This window comes from Ogataea parapolymorpha, chromosome VI, assembly GCF_000187245.1.
Source record: "Ogataea parapolymorpha DL-1 chromosome VI, whole genome shotgun sequence".
Taxonomy (NCBI): Eukaryota; Fungi; Ascomycota; class Pichiomycetes; order Pichiales; family Pichiaceae; genus Ogataea; species Ogataea parapolymorpha.
This window is the reverse complement of record NC_027861.1, coordinates 1,338,882-1,360,620: the sequence shown is the minus strand read 5'-3', so window position 1 is coordinate 1,360,620 and position 21,739 is coordinate 1,338,882. Positions and strand designations below refer to the sequence as shown.

Genomic DNA, 21,739 nt, shown 5'->3' with positions numbered 1-21,739 from the left:
TGAAATAATTAGTAAAAAATTAGTGCTTTATTTTTTCTCAAAATGGCCCCCATATACGTGAAGGGAGGAGTTTGGACTAATGTTGAGGACGCCATTCTCAAAGCTGCGATCTCGAAGTATGGGCTAAATCAATGGGCCCGTGTGAGCTCCTTGCTGGAGAAGAAAACGGCGAAACAATGTAAGATGAGATGGCAAGAATGGCTCGATCCAAGAATCAAAAAGCTCGAATGGACCAAAGAGGAAGACCAAAAATTGCTCGAGCTTGTTCGGCTCCGCCCAAACCAGTGGAACAGTGTTAGCATGCTGATGAATAGAACGGCAAACCAGTGTATCGAAAGATACCAGCAGCTTTTGGATGATAATCTGGACGACTCCGATTTACGGCTTACAGGAAACATGCAACAGGCAGCTTCGGGCGCAGATTCCTTAAACTTAAACCCTGAGTCGAAGCCTGCTCGTCCTGATTTCGAGGATATGGACGATGACGAACGCGAAATGCTTAGCGAGGCCCGTGCGAGACTGGCCAACACGCAGGGCAAAAAGGCAAAGAGAAAGGCGCGAGAGAGAATGCTGGCTGAAAGTCGGCGCGTTGCAATTGTCCAGAAACGGCGAGAGCTCAAGCAGGCAGGCATAAACTCCAAGTTCCGCACCAAGAAGAAATTTGCTACGCAAATGGATTACAATAACGATGTTGCATTTGCTAGGGAGCCGGAAGAGGGCAGGTTTGATACCAGCGAGGAGAAATTGCAAAATCACAGAGAACGACACGAATTTGATGAAAAAGCAGAGCGCAACCAAGCTCCAAATCTGGAGCATGACAAACAAGATAAGAAGCGACGGAGACAGGCCAAAGAGGCTCATACGACATTTCAAGGAGCAGCCCAGAGCTACGACGACGACCTTGAGTTCAAGAAGAGGAAGCTGGAGTTGAGTGCACCAGAGGAGGACCAGAAAGTTGTGGATATTGACGCGAAGATCAAGGATGCAACCAAGGAGCTGAATCGTGCCACGCATGAAAAGTCTATTTTATTTACCAAAGCTGACGAGGACGAAGAGGAGGAAAGCGATCCATTGGAGCCAAAAGAATCGCTGAGTAGTAAGCTGGCCAAGCTCCCTGCTCCACTGAATGACTTTGAGATCATGGATAGCGACGGCGAGCAGGAGCCGATGCCACAGCCGGAACCCAAAATAGAAACTGTGTCGGTGCGGGATGTTCCTAAAGCGGAAACAGTTCATAAAATCGCCGATCTGAAGCTCCCTGCTCCTGATCACAAAAGCCTGTTAGAATTAGCCAAACAGTCATCCGGGGTGGACAGGCTGGTTCTGGAGGAGATGGCCCGTCTTGTGGAAGGCGAGGTGTCTGGGGTGGAGAACCCAGAAATTGTGGAAGCGGCTATAGAAGCGGAATTATCAACGCTGGACTACAATAAGTACGTTGCAGTGGTGGAAAATGGTTCTGCCACAGACAATGCGGAGCAGCTACTAAAGAACATCAGACAAGTTTCGGAACAGTCAGGTCGGCTAGAGAAAAAGTTTGCGGCCCTAACTAATGGTTATCTCCGCAACCAGGCTGCCCTGTGCAAAGACATAGCCAACAAGTACGGGGTGCTCAGTGACTTGGACAGAGAGTGTGTTGTGTACGAGCAGGTGAAGAGGCTTGAGGAGCGTGCAATCGACTATAGATCCTCAAGTTTGCAAGAATCAATAGACAGAATGAGCGTCGCCATTGGCGAAGCCCAGCAACGTTTACGTAACTGAGCATAATAGAAACTTTTTTTTTTTCGTAGAATTGCCGACGTTTCTCGCACGACACAATTAAAATTTCCCGCGAATTATTCTTCCAGAACGGCACTACGAGTGCAGACCCGCTCGCAAATGCCGTTTTTGGACATTAAAACGGTCATCCCATACTCCCTTAAATACATTAAATATAAATAAGGAGAAGGACATATTTCGCCCTGCCTTTAGCTCAAGATGGTTGCGCTGTCATCTCCATATAGTCTGGACTCGTACACCAGTCCTGTCCTCTGCTCAACGCCATCTTTGCAATGTCTTCTACTCAGCAAGCAGGCCACTAGTTTCCGGTCCCACCGGTCTCCTGGTTCTCTGGACTCGCTCTCTTCCAACACGACCAATAGCACCTCTAGCACTTCAAGCAGCAATGATTCGCTGGAAGAATTTTCCACTGACGAGTGGCAACTGGACTCAGACACAGAGTATGACATGAACAGTTTTATATCACTGAAGTCCTGCTGCGTGCGCAGCGAGTGCCACGAGCACCCTCTGGAGGAGGATGGTGACATTGTGAATTTCAAAACCCCTGCCAGACAGCCCATCCTGCCTCCACAACCTTCCAAAACCACCAAACTGCTCAAAGCAATAAAAAGTTTCAGGAGGTTGCCTAGCAACTCGGGCCTCCTCCAGTTTAACGAGCGAATGACAGACGACATATTGCCAAAAACCAAAGCTCCGGAGCCAGTGTCGATCCCTTTGCAAACCTTCAGTGTTGAATCGCGCTTGATGAAAACACAAAAGTCATATACCCCCGCCTCGCCAATTCGTGCCCGCGAGCCACGTATCAACTCTAATTTCCTTAGGGTCTATGCCTTGGATTACTGCTGCAAGAATGCTGGACATCTGCAGCTTTCCGACTACGAGATCGATCTTTACTACCAAGAATACTACGAGTCTGGCTTGGAATCCTTCGACGAATACCTAAACGAGGCAGGATATGAGCTGAGCCCTGTGCTGCGTCAGCGGCTCAAACTGGGTGTGCTCGCAAGAGAAAAGCTGTGGAACAGCGTCATCCTGCCTCCGCGCAACGACCCGATCTGCCATGTGCGCGAAAAATACGTCTCGTGCGACAAACGAGCAAACGCCTTAGTGCGCACGTCTGGCAAGTTTGTGCCGTGGCTTAACTTGCAAGACTTCGATTCGAATAACAAAAAATGTGTGCGCCCTAATGGCCACACTGCCAATCTGACTCAGTTCACCGTCAAGGGATGGTGCAACGAGAGATGGCTCGCTAAGACCGCCTAATTTGCATCGCATATTACATAATGCCGTGGAATATAATTTATTTATTTTATTATTTGAAATTTGTCCAGCTTGCCATGTTTAGAGTATTTCGTCGTTGTCATTCGACACTCGGCTTTGTGTTTGACATTGACGGCGTGCTTCTCAAGGGCCAGAATGCCATCCCCGAAGCAACAGATACGCTCAACACGTTGCAGGCCCAAAAGGTACCCTTTATCTTACTCACCAATGGAGGCGGCGTGTTGGAGTCGGCTCGATGTGAATTCATCTCGCAGAAGCTGAAATTGCACTCGCCCCTGCTATCGCGGCAAATTGTGCAGTCGCACACGCCGCTGCGCACTCTCGTTAACAAACACCGCCGGGTCCTGGTCGTGGGTGGTCCAGCCGACTCGGCCCGAGGGGTCGCTCAGGAATATGGGTTCCGCGAGGTGCTAAGGCCCATCGACCTGATCAGAGCCAATCCAAAAATCTGGCCGTTCCACAAATATACCAAGCAGGAGATCGACGAGTGGTCGTTAGAGCCAGAAATCAGCAAGGTGGATGTCGACGGACGGAACGAGCCAATCGACTCCATTATGGTCTTTAACGACCCGCGCGACATGGGCTCCGATTTCCAGATCATCATGGATTTGCTGAATTCAGAGGGCGGATTGTTGGGGACACGGCGGACATACTCGTCGTCCACCCCGTCGGTGCCTATCATTTTCTCGAACAATGACCTGCTCTGGGCCACCGATTTTAAGCTGCCCCGGTTCGGCCAGGGAGCTTTCAAAATTATGGTCCAGGCATTGTACCAGCACACAAATAACGGCAAGCAGTTGCAACAGCTCACTTTGGGAAAACCGTACAAGGTGACATACGACTACGCTCACCACGTGCTGATCGACTACTATGAGAATCTCCAGAGCGGGGATTTCGAAAAGCCTCCGTGCATGCCGCAGTTGAACGTCGCACCAGCAAAATCGCCTTTCGACAGGGTATTCATGGTTGGCGACAACCCGGAATCAGACATCCTGGGAGGCAATTCGTACAACTGGGACACGATTCTGGTGAGAACGGGCGTCTACAAAGACGGGGACTTTGAGCAGGACTCAAAACTGGCAAAACCAACTTTCGGCACCTTCGATAATGTCCGGGATGGTGTGTTTGCTGCTCTAGAAAAATACGCATGATATCAAATACATTAACTCATCTAATTAAGCGGGCTCGGCCTCTATGATCTAGACCTTGGATGCGACAGTCTGTTCGCTCTGAAGCTTTAAAGCGTTTCTCTCGTAGCTCTTTTCCTTACAGCTTTGGAGACCTTTGCACTTGTGACTCTCTAGCAATCTGTGTTTGGAGCAGAACTTTCCGTTGCAAAAAGAGCAGTCGCCCACCATCCGCAGCGGCGCAGAGTTGCACGATTCAAAGCTGCACTTGTTGCTCTTCTTGCTAGACTTTCTTCTCACCTTGGTCTTGGGCTGCTCGACAACAGTTGACTCATCATCGGACAGAGCAGAGGACGACTCGTCGATACAAGTCAGATACACAGTGGAATTCGAGTTCTGGGTGATTCCATAGGACTCCAACGACTTGGAAAGCTCCATCTTCTTTCCGGAATACCAGACCTTGACTTTTGATTTGTTAACCCCAGAGTCTGGAGGTAGGGCCACCACGGCTGCCACCTTGAGGTCCCCCACAGTGGAATTATCCGGAACGGTGACCTGGAACGCTTGGTCGTTGGACGATTTGACAGTAACCTTCATTTGCTAACACTCTAATGGGAAAGAAATTGTTGTATGAACATAGGTTCTAAATATTTTGCCACCCTTTCTTTTTCAAAAACATAGCCACTAACAGTGGCGCATCTGCTGCCGGGATCTGACTCAGAGGATGCGATAAGAAGAACTGAAATTTTTGGCCCTCCGCTTTCCGGTGTACGGGTGCGCCTGCCAATTTTCTGGCCCCTCGTTAAAATCAATTTTGGAAAATTTTAAGAGCAACTGCGACATGTCTGGATTCCAAAGAACCGAGGAAAAGCAAGAGTCGTTCACTTCTACGCCGACGTTCAAGATCCTACTGAATGCAGGAATCTTCATTGTAAGTATCTTCTTCTCAAATTCTCGCTAACTCGCAGGCCGGCGTCGCACTTATACAATCGCCCGTCATGGACATGTTGGTCCCTCAGTTCTAGCGGAGGGCCCGGAGCGATTTATCTGTGAATAGTCATACACAATGCAACACATAGATGGTCTGAATGGCGTGTATGTTGTGTAACTTTAAAAGAATGTCTAATCTTCTTGCGAGTCTGTAGTCCGAAAACTTCAACATGGTCTAGCCTGCAGAGTGCAGATAGCACATGGAGCAGAGAGTTTACAAAATTTTCGTCGTCAATACCACCTTTCCAGCGTGTTATAGTACATAGAATCTGTACACGGTGCACTTCGTTGTGCGCCAGCAACGGGCTTTATCTGGAGGACAAGACAACAAACAAAGCGTGCAAAATACCTGGGAACCAAGCAAAGCAACACAGGATAATGTTAATGAGCAACTGCATGCCCACGCCCCTCTCCAAGAACACAGCAAGCGGAGGAAGCAAGATAGCTGAGATTAGACGCGACTGGTAGATGTCACTTACCCAAAATGATGGCAACGATCTTAGAAGAATCCATTTTCTATAGAAATTGAATTGATATAGTTCTATTCGTTGTTAAAGAGAGGATTAAATTTAAAAACCTGCTAAGAATACCGCAACGTTTTAATAATCCAGAATATTTCTCAAGACGGGAAAAAAACAATCCCTATTGGGCGGAAATGGGGATGTCATAAAATTATGCTTTTGACCATGAATGCGTCTATTTGGGCAGTTTGTCTTCGCTCAATACGCCGATTATGTCATGCAATGACGTTCGCACATGAGTCTCGTGGTATCCTTCCTCGATGCGGTATTTCTGGCCATTGTCGAGCTTACATAACACCTCGCAGGAGTATCCGGTCACCAGCAATCCTGGAGGCCGGCTTTCCACAGCCTTCAAAACATCGATCAAATCTCCCAATCTGGTACGGATCAGACGCTGGTCTGGACACGAGGCTCTTTCCACCACACACACCGGCAGATCTGTAGGCCATTTTCTGTCATATAACAACGGCAGAATATCCACCATCTTTCCCAGCGACATCAGAAACACCACTGTTCTGTTCGACTGGAAAACAGGTAAATCGGGCAATTTCCCCTTTTTTCCCGTGCCCGTACAAACCAAAACCTGGTCGGAGACGTCTCTGTGGGTAGTGGGCACGGTTGCAACAACCGGTGCTACCAGCGCCGACGTCAGGCCCGGCATCACAACAGGCTTATAGCCGTGCGAAGCAAAGAAATTGTACTCCTCGCCGCCGCGGCCGAAGATGTACGGATCTCCCTGTTTGAGACGGACAATGTGTTTTCCCCGCTGGAGGTTTTCGATTCCGATGTTGAGCAGCTCCTGCTGTGCGTTTTCGGCATTGCCGGGGAATTTTCTGGCGATGAAAACCTCGGTTTTTTTAGGAATAATGTCTATGATCTGCTGCGGCACCAGCTTGTCGGCCAAGATAAGATCTGCGTTGTAGATCTCGTGCAAGGCGCCTACCGTGAGCATCGACAGCGATCCCGGGCCCGATCCGACCAGAGAAATGCGGCCCTGTTTTGTAGCGTGCTGTTGTTCCACCACAGGCATATTTGCGTAGGCATCGGTCAGATCAGAAATAGATATGTCTGCAAGCTTGCTGAGGGGATAGTACTCGATTATCTGCGAAAGCCATCTAGGTCTTTTGACATCCTTGACGTCATCCAGAATATCTTCATCCTCGCTGTCAATGAACTGAATCCTGCGCTTCAAATTGCCGATGTTACTAACGATTTGGTCCAAATTTTCAGGCAGCTTCTGAACAATCTCTCTTTTTAGCCGATTCGCCAGCTTGCAGCTCTGGTGCGTGGTTGTCACTCCCAGCTGGAAATCGCCCTTCTTGTATGTAGATAACATTGTGAACGACGAAAGTTCAGACGAGTTGATGGTGTTGATCGGAATTCTCAGTTTCTTGCACCGCTCAAATAGCTGCCGCTTGATTGGCTCGTCGCTCTTCATCGTGACAAAAACCCGGTCGACAACGTTATCGACTTCGCAACGGCCAAACGTCTCCAGATCCCGAACCTCGATCTTCTTCTGCACAACTTCAAGCTCCTGCTGGTTGAAGAGCGCACTGTTCAGAGCCTGCACTGCCAAGTTCTCGTTGACGAGGATCGGCTTGGCCCCAGACTCGATGATGTTGGTGATGCGGCTGATGACCACGCGCGACAAATTTTCTGAGTCGTCGATGATCAGGTGGTGCTCGCCAGAGCATTCGTGAGCACACAGAAACTTCATTTCTTGCACGGAGAACGTTTAGGGGTTTGATTTTTTTTTATATAATTTGCACGGGTCACGTGACCCTATCAGCGGAGAATAATGAGACGGGGAATGAAATGTGCGTTGATGGGTGCTGGCGGAGGATAATCTGTGCGCATGGAGGTATGGCGAGGATGATAGGATGGCAAAGCCAGCATTGTGGGCTGTGTCCATAGTGTCCATGTCCATATCGACAAACTGCCATTCACATCTCTACATCTTCTCCTAGTTTTATTTATGTCAAAATTTTATTTTTCAAACTATGGCTCCTAAAAGACCGTTGGGCTTTGGAAAAAGCTCCAAGGCGAAGAAAAGCAAAGCAGAACCAGAGCCCGAGGAGGCTCCAGTGACGAACGAGCTAACTGTGGAGCTCCCGCAAGAGGTGGATGCTGACGATCCTCTGCGCCAACTCGAAGGATTATGGCTTACGTGGATAAGATCAGATAAAGATAACGAGTTGATCTTGAACGGTATAGTTCACGAATGCGACCGTCTGCTGAGGAACTGTAAGCAGAATGGCGGGGACGAGGACATTGAACTGACTCCGTTGTTTTATGCCATTTACGGCAGGTCTCTAGCCGGCCTGGCCCAGTTCAACGTCGAAGACAGCGAAACGAGCGTTACCGAGTACTTTGATAATGCCATTGAGCGGATCGAGGATGGTATGGACAAATTCCCGGGAGAGGAGGTGCTTTTATTTGCCAAAGCGCAAATTATCATGGATAGAATACCTTTGGAGTATATTTCACAGATGGACGTGGAATCAACCAAGACGAAGTTCCCAGATATAGTTGAAATGCTGGACGAGGCCACAAGGTTGCTTGAGTTGGGTACGAAGACGGCAGAGTCGAAGGAAAATTACACAATTTTCAACGGCAGCACAGTGCTAGATATATTAGACTCGCTTGACGACTTGCTGGATATTGTGGACAACTTTGGCCGCAGCTACGAAGAAGGTCTGGATAGCGATGCGGAGGAATCAGACGAGGAGGAGATTTTGCCCGAAACTCAGTTATCCTCATCGCATCCGTTGTACGAAATTAGGAACACGGACAAATACAACATTTTCTGGCGTGAGGCCATGAAGGAAAGCCTCCGTCTTTTGGACAAGAACGAGAAGCCCGATGCAGCCATTAGACGCAAACTTGTGAAAAAATTAGGACAATCGTACTTGATGGAAGCCGAGGAGCCTATATCCATATTTACGACGCTGGAATATGACTCCGACGCCGAGGGGCAGGAAATCAACGGAGTCTCTGCAACTGCCGCCAAGCAGGTGGCACAGAAGCTGGTTCGCACGGCTATAGAGTATCTGGAAGGGGCCTGGGATGAGGAGGACCCGCAAACCTGGGTAGATCTTGCCGAAGCAGAGATCTCAATGGGTAACCTTTTCGAAGTTGGCGGAAGCGAGCAGGAGGACTGGTACGCACGTGCGGAAAACAAGCTCGTGCGGGCCAACAATGCCACGCACGGGAAGTACGAGGAGGTGCTGGAGAACCTGAGAGGTAAATAATTCACCAGCTGGAATGTAAGTGAAGCAAAAAACATAAGTAGGGGTGCACGACACACATTGTAGGAATGTAATATGGACTAGGGTTAAGGTTTGGGGCATGAGTGCCAATTTGGCATGGAAAACAGCAAGCGTCGTTTCAGGTTAGTGCCAAGCACTGTTCAATAGCGAAATTTTGCGGAAACAGCCCAATTAGTCCGGGCAGAACGCGTCGATGTTTATACACTTCTATATTGGGCAAAAGTAAATATTTTCTCCAATGGAATCAGCTTACCCGATGCAGAAACCGACAAGATTGAATATGGAAACAGACTAAGACGGAACAATAAATGAAACATTGAGGTGCAGATCAAGAAGCTTGCAACAATCGCATTTCAAGGATCATGGAGCAATATAGCTGTAACCAAAGCATGGAAAAATTTGGTACCTATTGTCAAGGAAGGAAACCGGAAAACTAAGCCAAAATAATCTTCAAGGCGCTTTTATATTTCTAATACGATACATCGGTTTTTACATGCTCTCTGACCTTCCATACCATCTACATTAATCTATCTTGCAAAAGCATTGTCATGAACATGGACATGGAGATTGACTCTCCCAATTACAATCAGTCGGATACCAGCGCAGAGGCCCAGCTCCAGGACTCTCCGTTGCTGAATGCGTCTGTCAAATCCCGGCCTCTGCGGCCTGCAACCCACCAGCGAACGAACTCGCTCAAAAGACCACTCACAATGTCGCCCAAAGTGGACTCCCCCACTTGCTCCGTGCTGGCGGCTGACTTCTCTTCCAATTTCCATGTCAATCCTGGCCATTTCGCCAACCCTAAGAAGATTCTTCTACCAAGCATGATGGGTGAGGAGAACAAGGAAAATGCGAAAAAAGTGCTCTACCGCAAGGGAAAAAGACTGCCGGCGTTCAAGTCCGACTCCCTCGCATCTTCGTTCTACCACCACCGCTCAAACTCGTCCTCGTCGCTCGTCGCTGGCTCCCAGTCGTCCATCTTCCATAACCGTTCAAAGTCGCAGCTGGACACCTCTACACCAATCGCCATACCTCCGCCTACGCAGGTGTCTCCAGAGACACAGTCTATCATCGGGAACAGCAGACTAAAGAAGAGCTTTTCGCTCATCAACCCGCAATACCATAGCTTCAACCCAACGGAATCCTCCTCGTCGAGCGAAAACGAGGAGTCCGATCGCGAGGATGAGTGCGGCCGCAACGAGGTCGGGTCGCCGTTGCAGCAAAAGAACAGGTCGCACAGCAGATCGCGCATGGAACTCAATTCTGACATCAAAAACAAGCTCCAGCGCGCCACATCGATGATCCAGCCTCCTGGGCCGGCCCCTAAACCCAAACTTTTCAAACTGTCTACGTCCAGCTTCGATGGAGACACGGGCGCTCTTTCTGCGGGGACCAACCAACTGACCAACACAATCCACGAGCTGAACTTTGGCACAGATGGCTTTCCACTCGAAAGCAGGCGTATTGACAATTTGCATCTGGACGAGTCTCTGGTCGACTTTGGTCCAGGAAATTCCGTTCTGTCCAAAAGTCCGGTCTCGACGTTTTTCGTGGATAACTGTGCGCTTCCACGCATCAACGTTGACCAGTTCCACGAGATCCTGGTGAGCTTTAAAGAGGAAGACAAGCAGACGGGGAAAAACAAATATCGCGAGTACTTCGACGAGCTCATGGTTGTAGACTGTCGATTTGAGTACGAATTCAAAGGAGGCCACATTGACTGCGCGCTGAACGTGTCGTCGAAAAAAGAGCTGGAAGAGCTTTTGCTGGGCCAATCGGTGATCAAAAAGACTCCGATGGAGCATACGGCCGAGTGCCGCAAGCTGCTAATTTTCCACTGCGAGTTTTCCTCGCACAGAGGTCCGCTCATGGCCAACCTACTCAGAACTTGGGACAGGTACCTCAATAAGGAGTACTATCCGCATCTCTACTATCCGGACATTGTCATCCTGGAAGGCGGCTATAAGAAATTCTTTGAGAGATTCAATGGAGTGCACTGCTATCCACTAAATTATATTGAGATGCACGATCCTCAGTTTAAAGACGAATGCGAAAATGGACTATACAAGCTGCGCAAAGATTCGAAGCTGAGCCTCAACCGCAAGTCCTCGTTCCAGGACAGACCAGGCTCGCTGTCGTTGCGCAAGAGCTACACGTCGACGTCTGTGCTGAGCTTTGCCGAGTCGACCAAAAGCAACACCAGCATCTTCAGTTTTTCCGAGTCCAAGACGGAAATCAGCGAGCTGAGCGGCGACGGGGAGCTCGGTGGTTTTGGCAGCAGGATTGATCTCGACGACTTGTGCGACGAGTCGCCGATTCCGAAAAAAACCACCATGCTGAAAACGTCTCCTGTCTCAAAGCCCAAATTCGAGGAATTCAAAAAACCACAGAGCCCACAGAAATTGTTCAAACTGCCCAACCTGCCGCATCGCAAGACCCTGCATTTCCGGTCCAAAACAGTGGGCTCGCTCACTTCTACGCCCCCTCATTTCCCCCATTTCTCAGACCTGACGCGACGGTTTGAAAAGCACGTCGACACGCCGATCATCAAGAAATAGACATTGCATAGCGAAATGTATCCGATTTATTCTTTGTAGCTGTGACGGAGCTTGGCCTCCCGGCACTCTCTTCCTCCCAGCGGAATGGGGCCAAACCTGTCCAATGGCCAGATTAAATACGTCGCCTTGCCTATCACAAGCCCCGTGCTCACAGGCCCGTATGTGTTCGAGTCAATCGAGTGCACGTTGTCACCCTCGACCCAAATATGGTTTACCGGCACCAGCACGCGCGACCGTGTGTCGGGGTACCGCGGTACCACGAGATCTCCCTGCTTGGCCTTTATTCGCTTTGTGTATATTTTTTCAGGGTCTATTGGCGACCGTAGAAAAACAACGTCGTCAACCTCCAAATTATTGATGTTGGTGACCCCCCACTTCCACAAGAGCACGTGGTTTCGAGTATTGGGCGACTCTGGCGGGTTGAAGGTGGGCTTCATTGACATTCCCTCAATCTTTCCTATATAAGCGACGTGCTCTGTCACGACGTAGACCACGGGAACCCACGACAGAAAAGTCAGACACATCCGCAGCGAGTACTTCGCAAGGGGCATGTGCTGTTTGAATGCCGACATTGTAGAACCGTTGGTGACACTCCCGGCACCACAAGAACAAAATAAATATTATTTTTCGCTGGAAAAATCCCTATTTAAGATCATTACTAATATGCCAACTGCCGTGGAAAACGAATTTGAGGTACGTTAACACCCCAGCAAAGTGCCAATGCTAACGACAGGCTGTCTATGCCGTCCCTTTGCACTGCGAATCCTGTGTGAAGTCCGTGACTGAGGCCCTGAAGCCCGTGCACGGCATCTCCAAGCTGGACGTGGACCTGGAAGCACAAAAAATCACCGTCAAGGGCCATGCTGCGCCTTCCAAAATCATTGAGGCAATCCAAAAGACTGGAAAGGACGCCATTATCCGCGGAACTGGCAAGCCAAACTCTGCCGCCGTCGCCATTCTAGAGTCGTTTGATGAAGCCGATAAGCAGACCCCTGTCAAGGGCCTTGCCCGTATGGTGGCCACCAGCCCAGACGAAATGTATGTTGATCTTACGCTTAGCGGCGTAAAGAAAGGGACTTATTATCCAAGTATTCGCGAGAGCGGTAACATCTTCAAGGGAGCCCTGACAACGGGCAAGTCGATATACGACTTCCCGCCTATCGAGGCAAAGACCAAGGACGGCGAGCTTTACAAATGTCAGGAATTTGTCAAGGTGCCTTTGGGAATCTCGGGACTGATTGGCCGCTCGCTTGTTGTTTCGCACGAGCCGAAGAACGTCTTTTGGGAGAGCCTGTGCGGAGTCATTGCACGCAGCGCAGGCGCCTGGGAAAATGACAAATATGTGTGCTCCTGCACCGGCAAGACGATTTGGCAGGAACGCGTTGACGCTGTGGGTCGCGGAATTTCGAATTAACGTAGAAATGAATGGTTTATTTAGTATAGAAACGTATATTACACTGGCACGCTGTCGTCAATAAGGTCATCCTCCGTTAATTCGCCCATCAGCTCTTTCTCGTTTGCGGCTCTGTTCTTTGGGTTTTTGGAGCTTGCTTTTTTCGCCTCGAGCTCGTTCAGCAGCTCGTCGTAGTCCGCGCTGTAGTCGTCATCCAGTGGTCTTTTGGCACTGCCTTTCTTTACGACGTCATTATCCTTCACGAGTTTCATTTCTGGAGCCTCACCAAGATCCAATTCGTAGTCCTTGTCCCGTTCCTGTTCCGGAATACACTGCAAGATCACGAGAGAAAACAGGATGAAAAATATTATGTAGCCGAGTAGCTTTCTTTGTGGAGTAGTGAAGTAGTTGCGTGGGAGCATATCAACACCATGACGCTTCGGTGTCATTGAATAAGGGCGCGGAAGATCATATTTTTTGCCGTATCCTTGCATTATTGCGAAGCTGAGATTATTAGACAGAAAAACGTTAGGTTATGGAGCCCTCTATATAAAGAAAAATTATACCTGATAAATTTTCACTCGTATTTTATACTACTCTCTACATTTGGACGCTTCATCTATAAGGATACAGATCGACTGTCCAAAGCAACGCTCTACATGATGAATATTTTTGAAATGGGAATCTCTCTGACCTCGTTAAAACAAACAATGGAGATAATACATATATTTCGTTTCTGACTAGAGCTGCTGAGACAGATCGATCTAATCCTCCTTTTTCGCTGAAGTCGCAGGACTTGCGTTTCCGCTCTCGTCGGCCTTGTTTTGGTATGCCTCGTGAAGCCCCTTGATCTGTTTTTTCAGGTTCTCCACATCGATTTCTTTCTTCTTCAGAACTTGCTTTAGTTCCTCGTATTCCACAGTGGAAACACCCTTTTTTTTTCTTTGCTAACAACCGTGGCCTGAATCAGCTTCTCCTTATTTTTGACCATGCTCTTTAAAAGAATGATGTTAAAGTAGATAGCGATGCCGAGGAAGAGAGTACCACCGGTCAAGTACATGTTGCGTTGAGAGTAGAATTTGCGGACCCGCACCTCGCTCCAGGTAGCACCAGCCATCATTGTAGGCACTGGTGGAACATTCCCGGAGGCTGGCATGCCGGGATGATACTCTTTGGGTATTTTTGGAACGGCGGTTCTAAGAGCATCCATGAACATCATGCCGAGCACTGAGGCCCCAAATACCAATCCTACCTTGACATTGGGATTTTGTAGTAACTTATAAGCCAGGTTGACAAAACCGTCCTGAACCTTGTGGGGCAAAGGCATAACTAGAATCGTCATTAGCGTCATTTCGGTGACCAATAGGCCAAATACAATCATCATCTGCAATGACATGTTGAATATGTAAGTGGTGAAGGCTGTCAAATATGTGAGATTGAGGCTGAAATGAATTTAAACAACACAAAATCAAAGCCTGATCTAGCAATACAAGAAATAATACCCGCACCTCTACACCAAAAATATCAGTAAAGCTTTTATCTTTATTCAACTTATTTGAAAAATGAACACTGGACAATACAGGTTCGAACAGAGCACTTCTGTCCGTTCCTGAGCTTTCAGAAACGGTAAGAAAAGCAAAAAGAATTTTGTGAGACAAGGTCTCATTTTTTAGCAAGCTGTTGCAGCACAATAATTGTAAATCTCCTGATGCTGAGTTTGTTGTTGGCGTGGAGGCATATGTTGCGACGGATAGAATCCACTTGCAGCAGTAGAACCGCTATAGCAAACACCAGTACTCATTAGTGGAGGAACCATCTGCTGCTGATGATAGCTCAAAGGATAATAGCGTTGAGTAGCAGCCATCGACATTCCAGGCTGTTTATAAGCGGCTCTAGAAGTAGGTTGCGGCTGCAATGAGAAATAGTCACCTGCCGCAGGAATGGGCGCGCTAAACAACGAGTTGTTGTATTGTAATTGATAAGGATTTTCAAACACTTGCTGTTGTTGCACAGGTGGTTGATAATCGTTATAATAAGGAGAAGAGTTCAAAGGCGTACTCATTGGAGAGAACTGCGAATTTGAAGAGAACAAAGAACTTGAAGGAGATTTGTACTCGTAAGGGGTACCGACATGGTACGAGGATGGGGCGTCCATTACTGATGGTGACATAAATGGATCACTGTAAGGGCTTTGAACTGGCGTAACCTGGAACTTGTTGCACCAGGTCTTCCAGCACTCCTCGATACAAGAAAATCCATCCTCGTAATGCAATCTCCATTTGATAGAGCTGAGCCAATCTCTCTCTAGTTTGTTGATACATTCCAAAGAAAGACCAGTAGCGTCTGACCATGACTTGTTCCGGAAAGTATTGTCATCATTGAATTTATTGGCCAGAACCAAAGAAATTGTGAGGTTTTCAAACACTTCGGAATCCATGGTGATCGGGTCTTCTCTGCCCTCCATCTTTTCCGACAGATAAAGCAAAGCAAGAACAATTGTGGACTTCGGCAATCTAGTAGCAGACAAAACAGATTTGACATTGTTGTGGAACAACGGAGTAGGATTATCAGTTCTTTTCATCAAACCATAACTGAGCCAACAAACAAATTTGACCATTTGATCAAGTTCGTAGTCCAAGACAGACGAGACTCCACCGGTTGCGTTTGAAGCAGACTGATCTTGAACTGGAGGAGGCATCTGATATTGTTGTTGTTGGAAGAAATCAGTTGGCGGGGCATAATAACCAGCCATGCTGTAACCTCCGGAATAGGACAAAGAATGTTGGTGGCGATACTGTTGCTGCGGCACAGAAGTGTTAACTAAATATTGTTGACCTTGCGGTTGAAATGACGCATGGCGCTGGTGATATTGAGGTAACACTCCCGTGTACGATTGTTGAAGGTAATTTTTTCCCGATGCAAACATAATTGAAAAGGGACAAGACGATGACTTAATTAAAAGGTCGTCCTGACAAGCGGATAGTTCAAACAAGTAAGACTCAAAAGAGTCAAGGATAAATTTAACTTGAGAGTAACTTAATATCTCAAGTATTTATTCTGAATTTGAGGTTTTCTTGTTTGAGAAATCCTTATTTTTTGTGATCTGTTCGTTGTTGACGCTGGTAAAACAAAAGGAGCGGCGAACTGATGTTCAAAATTAGACTCCCTTGCGGTCTCCAACTGGTAAAATGATCACTTAAAGGTTTGGGTTTGCTTTAATGAAAACAAGTAAACCTTTTGCCCACAAAATTTTTTTACTGGCTGACTCTTTTCCTTTTATAACTTAGAAAACTTTTCCTCTGCAAACCGCATGCATGCGGTATTAGCAGAAAACCGACTAGGCGCAAAATTTTTTTTTCTGGGAAAGCAATAGCCCCCTTAGCAATTCAAATAGTGATGTGTCAGCTTCGTGCCGCCTAATGGGGCGCAAAATGTGATCGGTAGTCTGCCGCATTCAGTTTGCCCATCTACCTTTGTACACGAGTTCTGTTTCACCATATAATCCTTACACCAGATATTTCATTAAATTATCCCTATAAAACACATTAACCACCGAAACCGTACAAAGTTCTACCCTGTCTCTTCAAAGCGTAAACCACGTCCAGAGATGTGACGGTCTTTCTCTTGGCGTGCTCAGTGTAGGTAACAGCATCTCTGATCACGTTTTCCAGGAACGATTTGAGCACAGCTCTCACTTCTTCATAAATCAAAGCGGAGATTCTCTTGACACCACCTCTTCTTGCGAGTCTTCTAATGGCTGGCTTGGTGATACCTTGGATGTTATCTCTAAGAATCTTTCTGTGTCTCTTAGCGCCACCTTTTCCTAGACCTTTTCCTCCTTTTCCTCTGCCGGACATTTTGTGATAATAGATTTGAGTAGTTTGCCACAGAAGGATATAGGTATATTTATATACACTGAGCAGGATATGAGGAAAACACAAAAGACCGAAAAACTAGCCAATCATATTGTATATCTTAGCTGGTCTCAAATTTCCTCACGCGCTGTGTAAAAAATAAACTCATATTTTGCTGCATGTTGCTATTCGGAGGCTGATCATCTCAGTTTTGGCACAAAAACTATACGCCAGCTCGCTCGCGAAGCGAAAAAAAAATTAGGACCGAATTTTACTCACTTGGATGAGTAAACGTGTGTATGCACATCAGTGTAAAAACATGTCCGCCGGCGTAGACAACAATTTCTTATAAATACATGCGCATCCGCACTCACCACACTCAGTCAGGTTTTAAACGCATTTAATTTAAAATGGCCAGAACTAAACAAACAGCAAGAAAGTCCACTGGTGGAAAGGCCCCAAGAAAGCAACTTGCTTCCAAGGCCGCAAGAAAGTCCGCCCCAGCTACTGGTGGTGTCAAGAAGCCACACAGATATAAGCCAGGTACTGTTGCCCTGAGAGAAATCAGAAGATTCCAAAAATCTACTGAATTACTTATCAGAAAATTGCCATTCCAAAGATTGGTCAGAGAAATTGCACAGGACTTCAAGACCGACTTGAGATTCCAGTCCTCTGCTATTGGTGCTCTCCAAGAGTCTGTTGAGGCTTACTTGGTCTCCTTGTTCGAGGACACTAACTTGTGCGCCATTCACGCCAAGAGAGTCACCATTCAAAAGAAAGATATCCAACTTGCAAGAAGACTCAGAGGCGAGAGATCTTAAGTATTTTTGTCTGGGTTATAATGTGCGAGGTTTATGTGTAACATATCGATTGGGTTTATACTTTTAATGATATCTTCGGGTTGAACGTTATTTATGGTTTTGGATTTTGTAATTCCACTCCTTGCACCAAATGCCAGGTAAGTAAATTCGAAAAACACAACAATATAATTTAATATATAATGGATCCTTTCAGCGACAGCGGCGAACTGTATCAGCTTAGACAGCAATTCTATGCTGCCAGGTACAATGATCTGGCAAATGCCAACCTGGAGGACCTGATTTTCTCCAATGAGGAGAATAAATATAGAGCATACCAGCTTCAAATTAGATCGCTGTTGGCATTAGGCAAATATGACAATGCAACATCCGAAATAGCTAAGGTTTCAGTCGACGAACCACTAGCATCCGAGTTTGAAGCCTTGCAAGCTTACATTGAATTTTTGAAAAATGGAAAGACTAAATCAGAAGACTTGGAAAGCCTCGTCTCTTCCCATAGCGACAACGAAACGATTAACCTGCTTGGCGGACTTTATTACGTGACCTTGGAAGATTTCGATTCCGCAATTTCCTTGTTGTCCTCTTCGCAAGGGTTTGAGAATATATCATTGCTTGTTTATGTTCATCTGTTGCTGAACAAGAACAAAGAAGCAGCAAAGATCTTGTCCAACTTCAGCCAAATTTCCCAGGACAACGTTGTGTTCACGCTTTCGCAGTCGTGGTACGACCTGATCAACTTCGACGAGTCGTTGAAGTCTGCTTACTATTTTTACGATGAGTTTTCCTCCAACGAGAACACCGCCAGCACCAAAAATCTGCTTTGCTTGTTCATCTCCAACATGAAACTTTTACATTTTCCAGAGGCACAGGATGTTTTGAACAAGATTGCTGAGCTGGGGGACGAAGGGGTCAAGGAATGGAACACAGATCTGTTGATCAATAGAATTGCATTCGAGATTCTTCAAGGTAACGAGTACACGGAATTGCTTGCCGAGTTAAAGAAGACAAGCCCTACTTGCGGTTATCTTGAGGACTTGAAAGAGAAAAACCAGGTGTTTGACTCAATTGTCGAAAAATATGCTGTTTAATATAAATGTAATTCAAAATGCGTTGATCATTATCTATTTAAGAGGCTTGACTTTCTCTTTCCAGCTCCTCATCTGGAATTTCCTCAAGGGTGATCTTTCTTGGTTTCCTAAACTTTTCAGAATCCTTCAATTTTGGAACTTTGATCTCCAGCATACCTAAATGAAATTTAGCACTGATGGCTTCTTCTTTCACGTCAGGAACTGAAGGTAGCTTAATCACTCGTTCAAATGAGCCAAAGCGCTGCTCAGAAACGCGTAGTATCTTGGAATTATCCACCGTGGAGTCGTCAGACAAGTACTTATTTTTCACCTCACCTTTTATCACCAACTCTGAAGACGTAGGGTGGAATTCAATATCGACAAACTCTTTGGACACACCTGGTAAAGCCAACGCAATGATGTAGTTATCAGGGAAGTCGTAAACATTGACAGCCGGGGAAAATGGTAGATTCGTCTTCAACTGCGGTGCAGAGATTTGAAGGGGATCGATCTTTGGTTCGTTATGTTTAGCGTGCATATTGAGCGCAGTCGAATTCCTTCTTTTTAGTTTTGGTTCCTTTGGAGAAGCTTGTGAAACCTGCTGCTGTTGTTCTGCTGCTGATGGTGTGGTTATTTTGCCTGTTGGAGCAGCGGCTGCGTCTTTGGTGACTTTCTCCCTAGCCGTTTGCGAATTCTGTTTGACGACAGATGGGATATCTCTCCTACTAGGTCTGGCAAGTTTTCTTGTGAAATATGGGCCAATTAGATCTTCTAGTCTATATTGAACGCTCTCATCGTCATTGGAACTTTCATCTTCAGCCGCATCCTGGTCCTCTTCATATTCCTCGTATGGGTAATACACCGGCACCTGCGGATATCCTCTTCTGAACCCAGATCCAAATGGATATTGAGGTTGAATGTAATATGCTGACCTAGTAGGCTGTGGCCTGTAGCCCTGCTCGTTGATAATATCCCGTAAATATTGTTGAATGATCTGGTCCATGCTCATAAATTGTTGATAGCAATAATAAGGAGATAATTTTCTACCTTATATTATATTCCCTAAAATACCCCCATCTTTTCCAGAAAGTGCTAGATAAATTAATTTATTTTATACACTAAATTGATTTTGTTCCCATAGATCGGCTAACATGTCTGTCTCAGATGAGCCGATGTCATTCGAGCTTGTGAGCAAGCTCGTCAACAATGGAGAGCTTGATAAACTATCAAGATCGCCAGAGGTGATGGATAAGTACAATGCCCACAAACAGTATTTTAGAGATAAAGGAATAGATATGGTGACATATATTCTTTCGCACGAATTGCATTGGGTCCCAGAAGATACACCTCTGGACACTCCTTCACACGAGCTGCTGGAGACTGTTGTGAAACCGGTGGACAAACGCCCATTTGCCAATGCCAAGGATATGACCATAATTCAAAATTCGTATCCTTATCATTTAGAATCTGGCATTGAGCACCTTTGTGTATGGGTGAAATTTCCTCTGCCACCGGATCCCAACTCTGCAATCGGGGACATATCACCCAAGGATAAAAACTTGATAGAGAAGTACATCAACGAGACATTTTGCAACTGGCTGAACATACCTAGAGATCACATTGCATGGTTCAAAAATTGGGCGAAATTACAAAGCGTGAAGTCTGTTCCCCATATCCACGTCATTATAAAGGACATGGATCGACAGGCACTGGATAGAGTATTACATACGGGCGGGAAGGCTATAAATTATGGAAGCGATGACTGTAAACTATAAAGGTGCATCGGGAAATATTTAATAAAACGGGTTTTCATCCATTTTCATTGCCTTTTTCTGTAAAATGTCCAACTTGTCTCCTTTTCTGATGACGAAGTTCTTTTCGTGCTGGATAACATACATTCCAAAACAGCTCTTATAAGGATTTGCCTCGTCCACACGTCTATATTTAGACATCGTCTTGCTAATGGTGCCTTTTTTGTCCATGGTTCCATTAGAAATATCAATGTTCGGAATGGTACATCTGATGCACTTTAATGCGCCAGTGAAACCAATGCGCGAATTGGTGCCCACGATATCAAACTTGTGGTAGAAATCCTCCGCGAAAGGCTTATCGACATCTCGAATAATCAAGTTGGGACGGAACGCTTCCATTCGCACGTACTTTCCATTCTCCCCGGCATTTCGTTTCACCTCTTCGTAACTCTCTTGAGAAGTCATTAGCATGGGATAATAATCATGAAACAGTGTATTTCTGTCAACGTTCTTTGGTGCTCCCACCTTGCAGGCTTTGCCGTTGGGAGAATAAACCAGTACTGCCTCATTGGGTAATCCCATACTGGTAATAAATTCGGGATCCAGAGCTTTATCCAAGACATAGCCCTGTAAAGTGGCCAGCCACAAACTGATTGGCTTAAGTTCGGTGCCAAAGGAACTGTGCTGTTCCACATAGTCATCTGTCACATTCATTGGGAGATAAAACACAGCCTTACTGTTTGTAGCCGTGCTATCGTATTCGAACTTGAACTTGCCGTTGTCAAGCGAAACATGGACCGACGAAAGCTTAGGGACCTCTTTGAGCAATATTGGCATATAGCACTCCTTTTTAGTGTCGTAGTTACATATAACATATTGTCTGTCGTGTTTGAGCCCATAATGATCCACTTCCCACTCGTCCACTTTTAATCCACTTGATACGGCTTTTATTGGATATATCAAAAGATAATCCACAGTTCCACCATACCTACCCCGGATATCCATTCCTAGGAAAGCTCTGACATACCATAGCAGCGCACCGGTCACACGCTGGCAGTTATTATACAGATATCTCAGAGACGTACGCAACCAGGTTTTCTGATACGATTCCACATATTGCTCAAGCTGAGGGCTAAAACAATCAACTGTCAAGACAGCAGCTATAATGGACAGAAAGATACTAAACACAGTAGTAAGGTATCCCATTGCGGTGGAAAACAAATAAATAGATAGGAGATTAGGGGATTTTTTTTCCCTGATAAGATTACCATAACGCGATTATCTAAGCGACGATTCTAAAGAAAAAAAATATCCATGTTTTGTTTATGGGCTTT

General features: G+C 46.4%; 18 protein-coding genes across 18 annotated transcripts; 9 read left to right on the top strand and 9 right to left on the bottom strand.

The window, feature by feature from the left end:
* Window positions 1-42: 42 nt before the first annotated feature.
* HPODL_01903 (Pre-mRNA-splicing factor CEF1) lies at window positions 43-1,758 on the top strand (the record flags this gene model as incomplete). The annotated part of the gene is made up of 1 exon (XM_014078433.1): window positions 43-1,758. One exon carries the CDS (start codon window positions 43-45, stop codon window positions 1,756-1,758), a length of 1,716 nt encoding a protein of 571 aa, XP_013933908.1.
* Window positions 1,759-1,974: 216 nt separating this feature from the next.
* HPODL_01902 (uncharacterized protein) lies at window positions 1,975-3,039 on the top strand (the record flags this gene model as incomplete). The annotated part of the gene is made up of 1 exon (XM_014078432.1): window positions 1,975-3,039. One exon carries the CDS (start codon window positions 1,975-1,977, stop codon window positions 3,037-3,039), a length of 1,065 nt encoding a protein of 354 aa, XP_013933907.1.
* Window positions 3,040-3,092: 53 nt separating this feature from the next.
* On the top strand, window positions 3,093-4,208 carry HPODL_01901 (uncharacterized protein; the record flags this gene model as incomplete). Its single annotated transcript, XM_014078431.1, has 1 exon — window positions 3,093-4,208. The coding sequence occupies one exon, from the start codon at window positions 3,093-3,095 to the stop codon at window positions 4,206-4,208; it is 1,116 nt and encodes a 371-aa protein (XP_013933906.1).
* A 48-nt stretch (window positions 4,209-4,256) lies between these two features.
* Window positions 4,257-4,781, bottom strand: HPODL_01900 (AN1-type zinc finger protein; the record flags this gene model as incomplete). Its single annotated transcript, XM_014078430.1, has 1 exon — window positions 4,257-4,781. One exon carries the CDS (start codon window positions 4,779-4,781, stop codon window positions 4,257-4,259), a length of 525 nt encoding a protein of 174 aa, XP_013933905.1.
* A 1,089-nt stretch (window positions 4,782-5,870) lies between these two features.
* Window positions 5,871-7,412, bottom strand: HPODL_01899 (uroporphyrin-III C-methyltransferase; the record flags this gene model as incomplete). Its single annotated transcript, XM_014078429.1, has 1 exon — window positions 5,871-7,412. One exon carries the CDS (start codon window positions 7,410-7,412, stop codon window positions 5,871-5,873), a length of 1,542 nt encoding a protein of 513 aa, XP_013933904.1.
* Window positions 7,413-7,695: 283 nt separating this feature from the next.
* On the top strand, window positions 7,696-8,946 carry HPODL_01898 (putative nuclear protein; the record flags this gene model as incomplete). The annotated part of the gene is made up of 1 exon (XM_014078428.1): window positions 7,696-8,946. The coding sequence occupies one exon, from the start codon at window positions 7,696-7,698 to the stop codon at window positions 8,944-8,946; it is 1,251 nt and encodes a 416-aa protein (XP_013933903.1).
* Window positions 8,947-9,512: 566 nt separating this feature from the next.
* On the top strand, window positions 9,513-11,522 carry HPODL_01897 (uncharacterized protein; the record flags this gene model as incomplete). Its single annotated transcript, XM_014078427.1, has 1 exon — window positions 9,513-11,522. The coding sequence occupies one exon, from the start codon at window positions 9,513-9,515 to the stop codon at window positions 11,520-11,522; it is 2,010 nt and encodes a 669-aa protein (XP_013933902.1).
* A 26-nt stretch (window positions 11,523-11,548) lies between these two features.
* On the bottom strand, window positions 11,549-12,094 carry HPODL_05321 (Catalytic subunit of the mitochondrial inner membrane peptidase complex; the record flags this gene model as incomplete). The annotated part of the gene is made up of 1 exon (XM_014078426.1): window positions 11,549-12,094. The coding sequence occupies one exon, from the start codon at window positions 12,092-12,094 to the stop codon at window positions 11,549-11,551; it is 546 nt and encodes a 181-aa protein (XP_013933901.1).
* A 91-nt stretch (window positions 12,095-12,185) lies between these two features.
* On the top strand, window positions 12,186-12,936 carry HPODL_01896 (Superoxide dismutase 1 copper chaperone; the record flags this gene model as incomplete). Its single annotated transcript, XM_014078425.1, has 2 exons — window positions 12,186-12,215; window positions 12,256-12,936. 2 exons carry the CDS (start codon window positions 12,186-12,188, stop codon window positions 12,934-12,936), a joined length of 711 nt encoding a protein of 236 aa, XP_013933900.1.
* Window positions 12,937-12,974: 38 nt separating this feature from the next.
* Window positions 12,975-13,409, bottom strand: HPODL_01895 (uncharacterized protein; the record flags this gene model as incomplete). The annotated part of the gene is made up of 1 exon (XM_014078424.1): window positions 12,975-13,409. The coding sequence occupies one exon, from the start codon at window positions 13,407-13,409 to the stop codon at window positions 12,975-12,977; it is 435 nt and encodes a 144-aa protein (XP_013933899.1).
* A 407-nt stretch (window positions 13,410-13,816) lies between these two features.
* On the bottom strand, window positions 13,817-14,311 carry HPODL_01894 (uncharacterized protein; the record flags this gene model as incomplete). The annotated part of the gene is made up of 1 exon (XM_014078423.1): window positions 13,817-14,311. The coding sequence occupies one exon, from the start codon at window positions 14,309-14,311 to the stop codon at window positions 13,817-13,819; it is 495 nt and encodes a 164-aa protein (XP_013933898.1).
* A 273-nt stretch (window positions 14,312-14,584) lies between these two features.
* Window positions 14,585-15,841, bottom strand: HPODL_01893 (PHO85 cyclin CLG1; the record flags this gene model as incomplete). Its single annotated transcript, XM_014078422.1, has 1 exon — window positions 14,585-15,841. One exon carries the CDS (start codon window positions 15,839-15,841, stop codon window positions 14,585-14,587), a length of 1,257 nt encoding a protein of 418 aa, XP_013933897.1.
* Window positions 15,842-16,460: 619 nt separating this feature from the next.
* Window positions 16,461-16,772, bottom strand: HPODL_01892 (Histone H4; the record flags this gene model as incomplete). The annotated part of the gene is made up of 1 exon (XM_014078421.1): window positions 16,461-16,772. The coding sequence occupies one exon, from the start codon at window positions 16,770-16,772 to the stop codon at window positions 16,461-16,463; it is 312 nt and encodes a 103-aa protein (XP_013933896.1).
* A 407-nt stretch (window positions 16,773-17,179) lies between these two features.
* On the top strand, window positions 17,180-17,590 carry HPODL_01891 (histone H3.1/H3.2; the record flags this gene model as incomplete). Its single annotated transcript, XM_014078420.1, has 1 exon — window positions 17,180-17,590. One exon carries the CDS (start codon window positions 17,180-17,182, stop codon window positions 17,588-17,590), a length of 411 nt encoding a protein of 136 aa, XP_013933895.1.
* A 179-nt stretch (window positions 17,591-17,769) lies between these two features.
* HPODL_01890 (uncharacterized protein) lies at window positions 17,770-18,675 on the top strand (the record flags this gene model as incomplete). The annotated part of the gene is made up of 1 exon (XM_014078419.1): window positions 17,770-18,675. The coding sequence occupies one exon, from the start codon at window positions 17,770-17,772 to the stop codon at window positions 18,673-18,675; it is 906 nt and encodes a 301-aa protein (XP_013933894.1).
* Window positions 18,676-18,712: 37 nt separating this feature from the next.
* HPODL_01889 (Heat shock protein 42) lies at window positions 18,713-19,663 on the bottom strand (the record flags this gene model as incomplete). The annotated part of the gene is made up of 1 exon (XM_014078418.1): window positions 18,713-19,663. One exon carries the CDS (start codon window positions 19,661-19,663, stop codon window positions 18,713-18,715), a length of 951 nt encoding a protein of 316 aa, XP_013933893.1.
* A 142-nt stretch (window positions 19,664-19,805) lies between these two features.
* On the top strand, window positions 19,806-20,429 carry HPODL_01888 (uncharacterized protein; the record flags this gene model as incomplete). The annotated part of the gene is made up of 1 exon (XM_014078417.1): window positions 19,806-20,429. The coding sequence occupies one exon, from the start codon at window positions 19,806-19,808 to the stop codon at window positions 20,427-20,429; it is 624 nt and encodes a 207-aa protein (XP_013933892.1).
* An 18-nt stretch (window positions 20,430-20,447) lies between these two features.
* On the bottom strand, window positions 20,448-21,611 carry HPODL_01887 (uncharacterized protein; the record flags this gene model as incomplete). Its single annotated transcript, XM_014078416.1, has 1 exon — window positions 20,448-21,611. One exon carries the CDS (start codon window positions 21,609-21,611, stop codon window positions 20,448-20,450), a length of 1,164 nt encoding a protein of 387 aa, XP_013933891.1.
* Window positions 21,612-21,739: the final 128 nt, after the last annotated feature.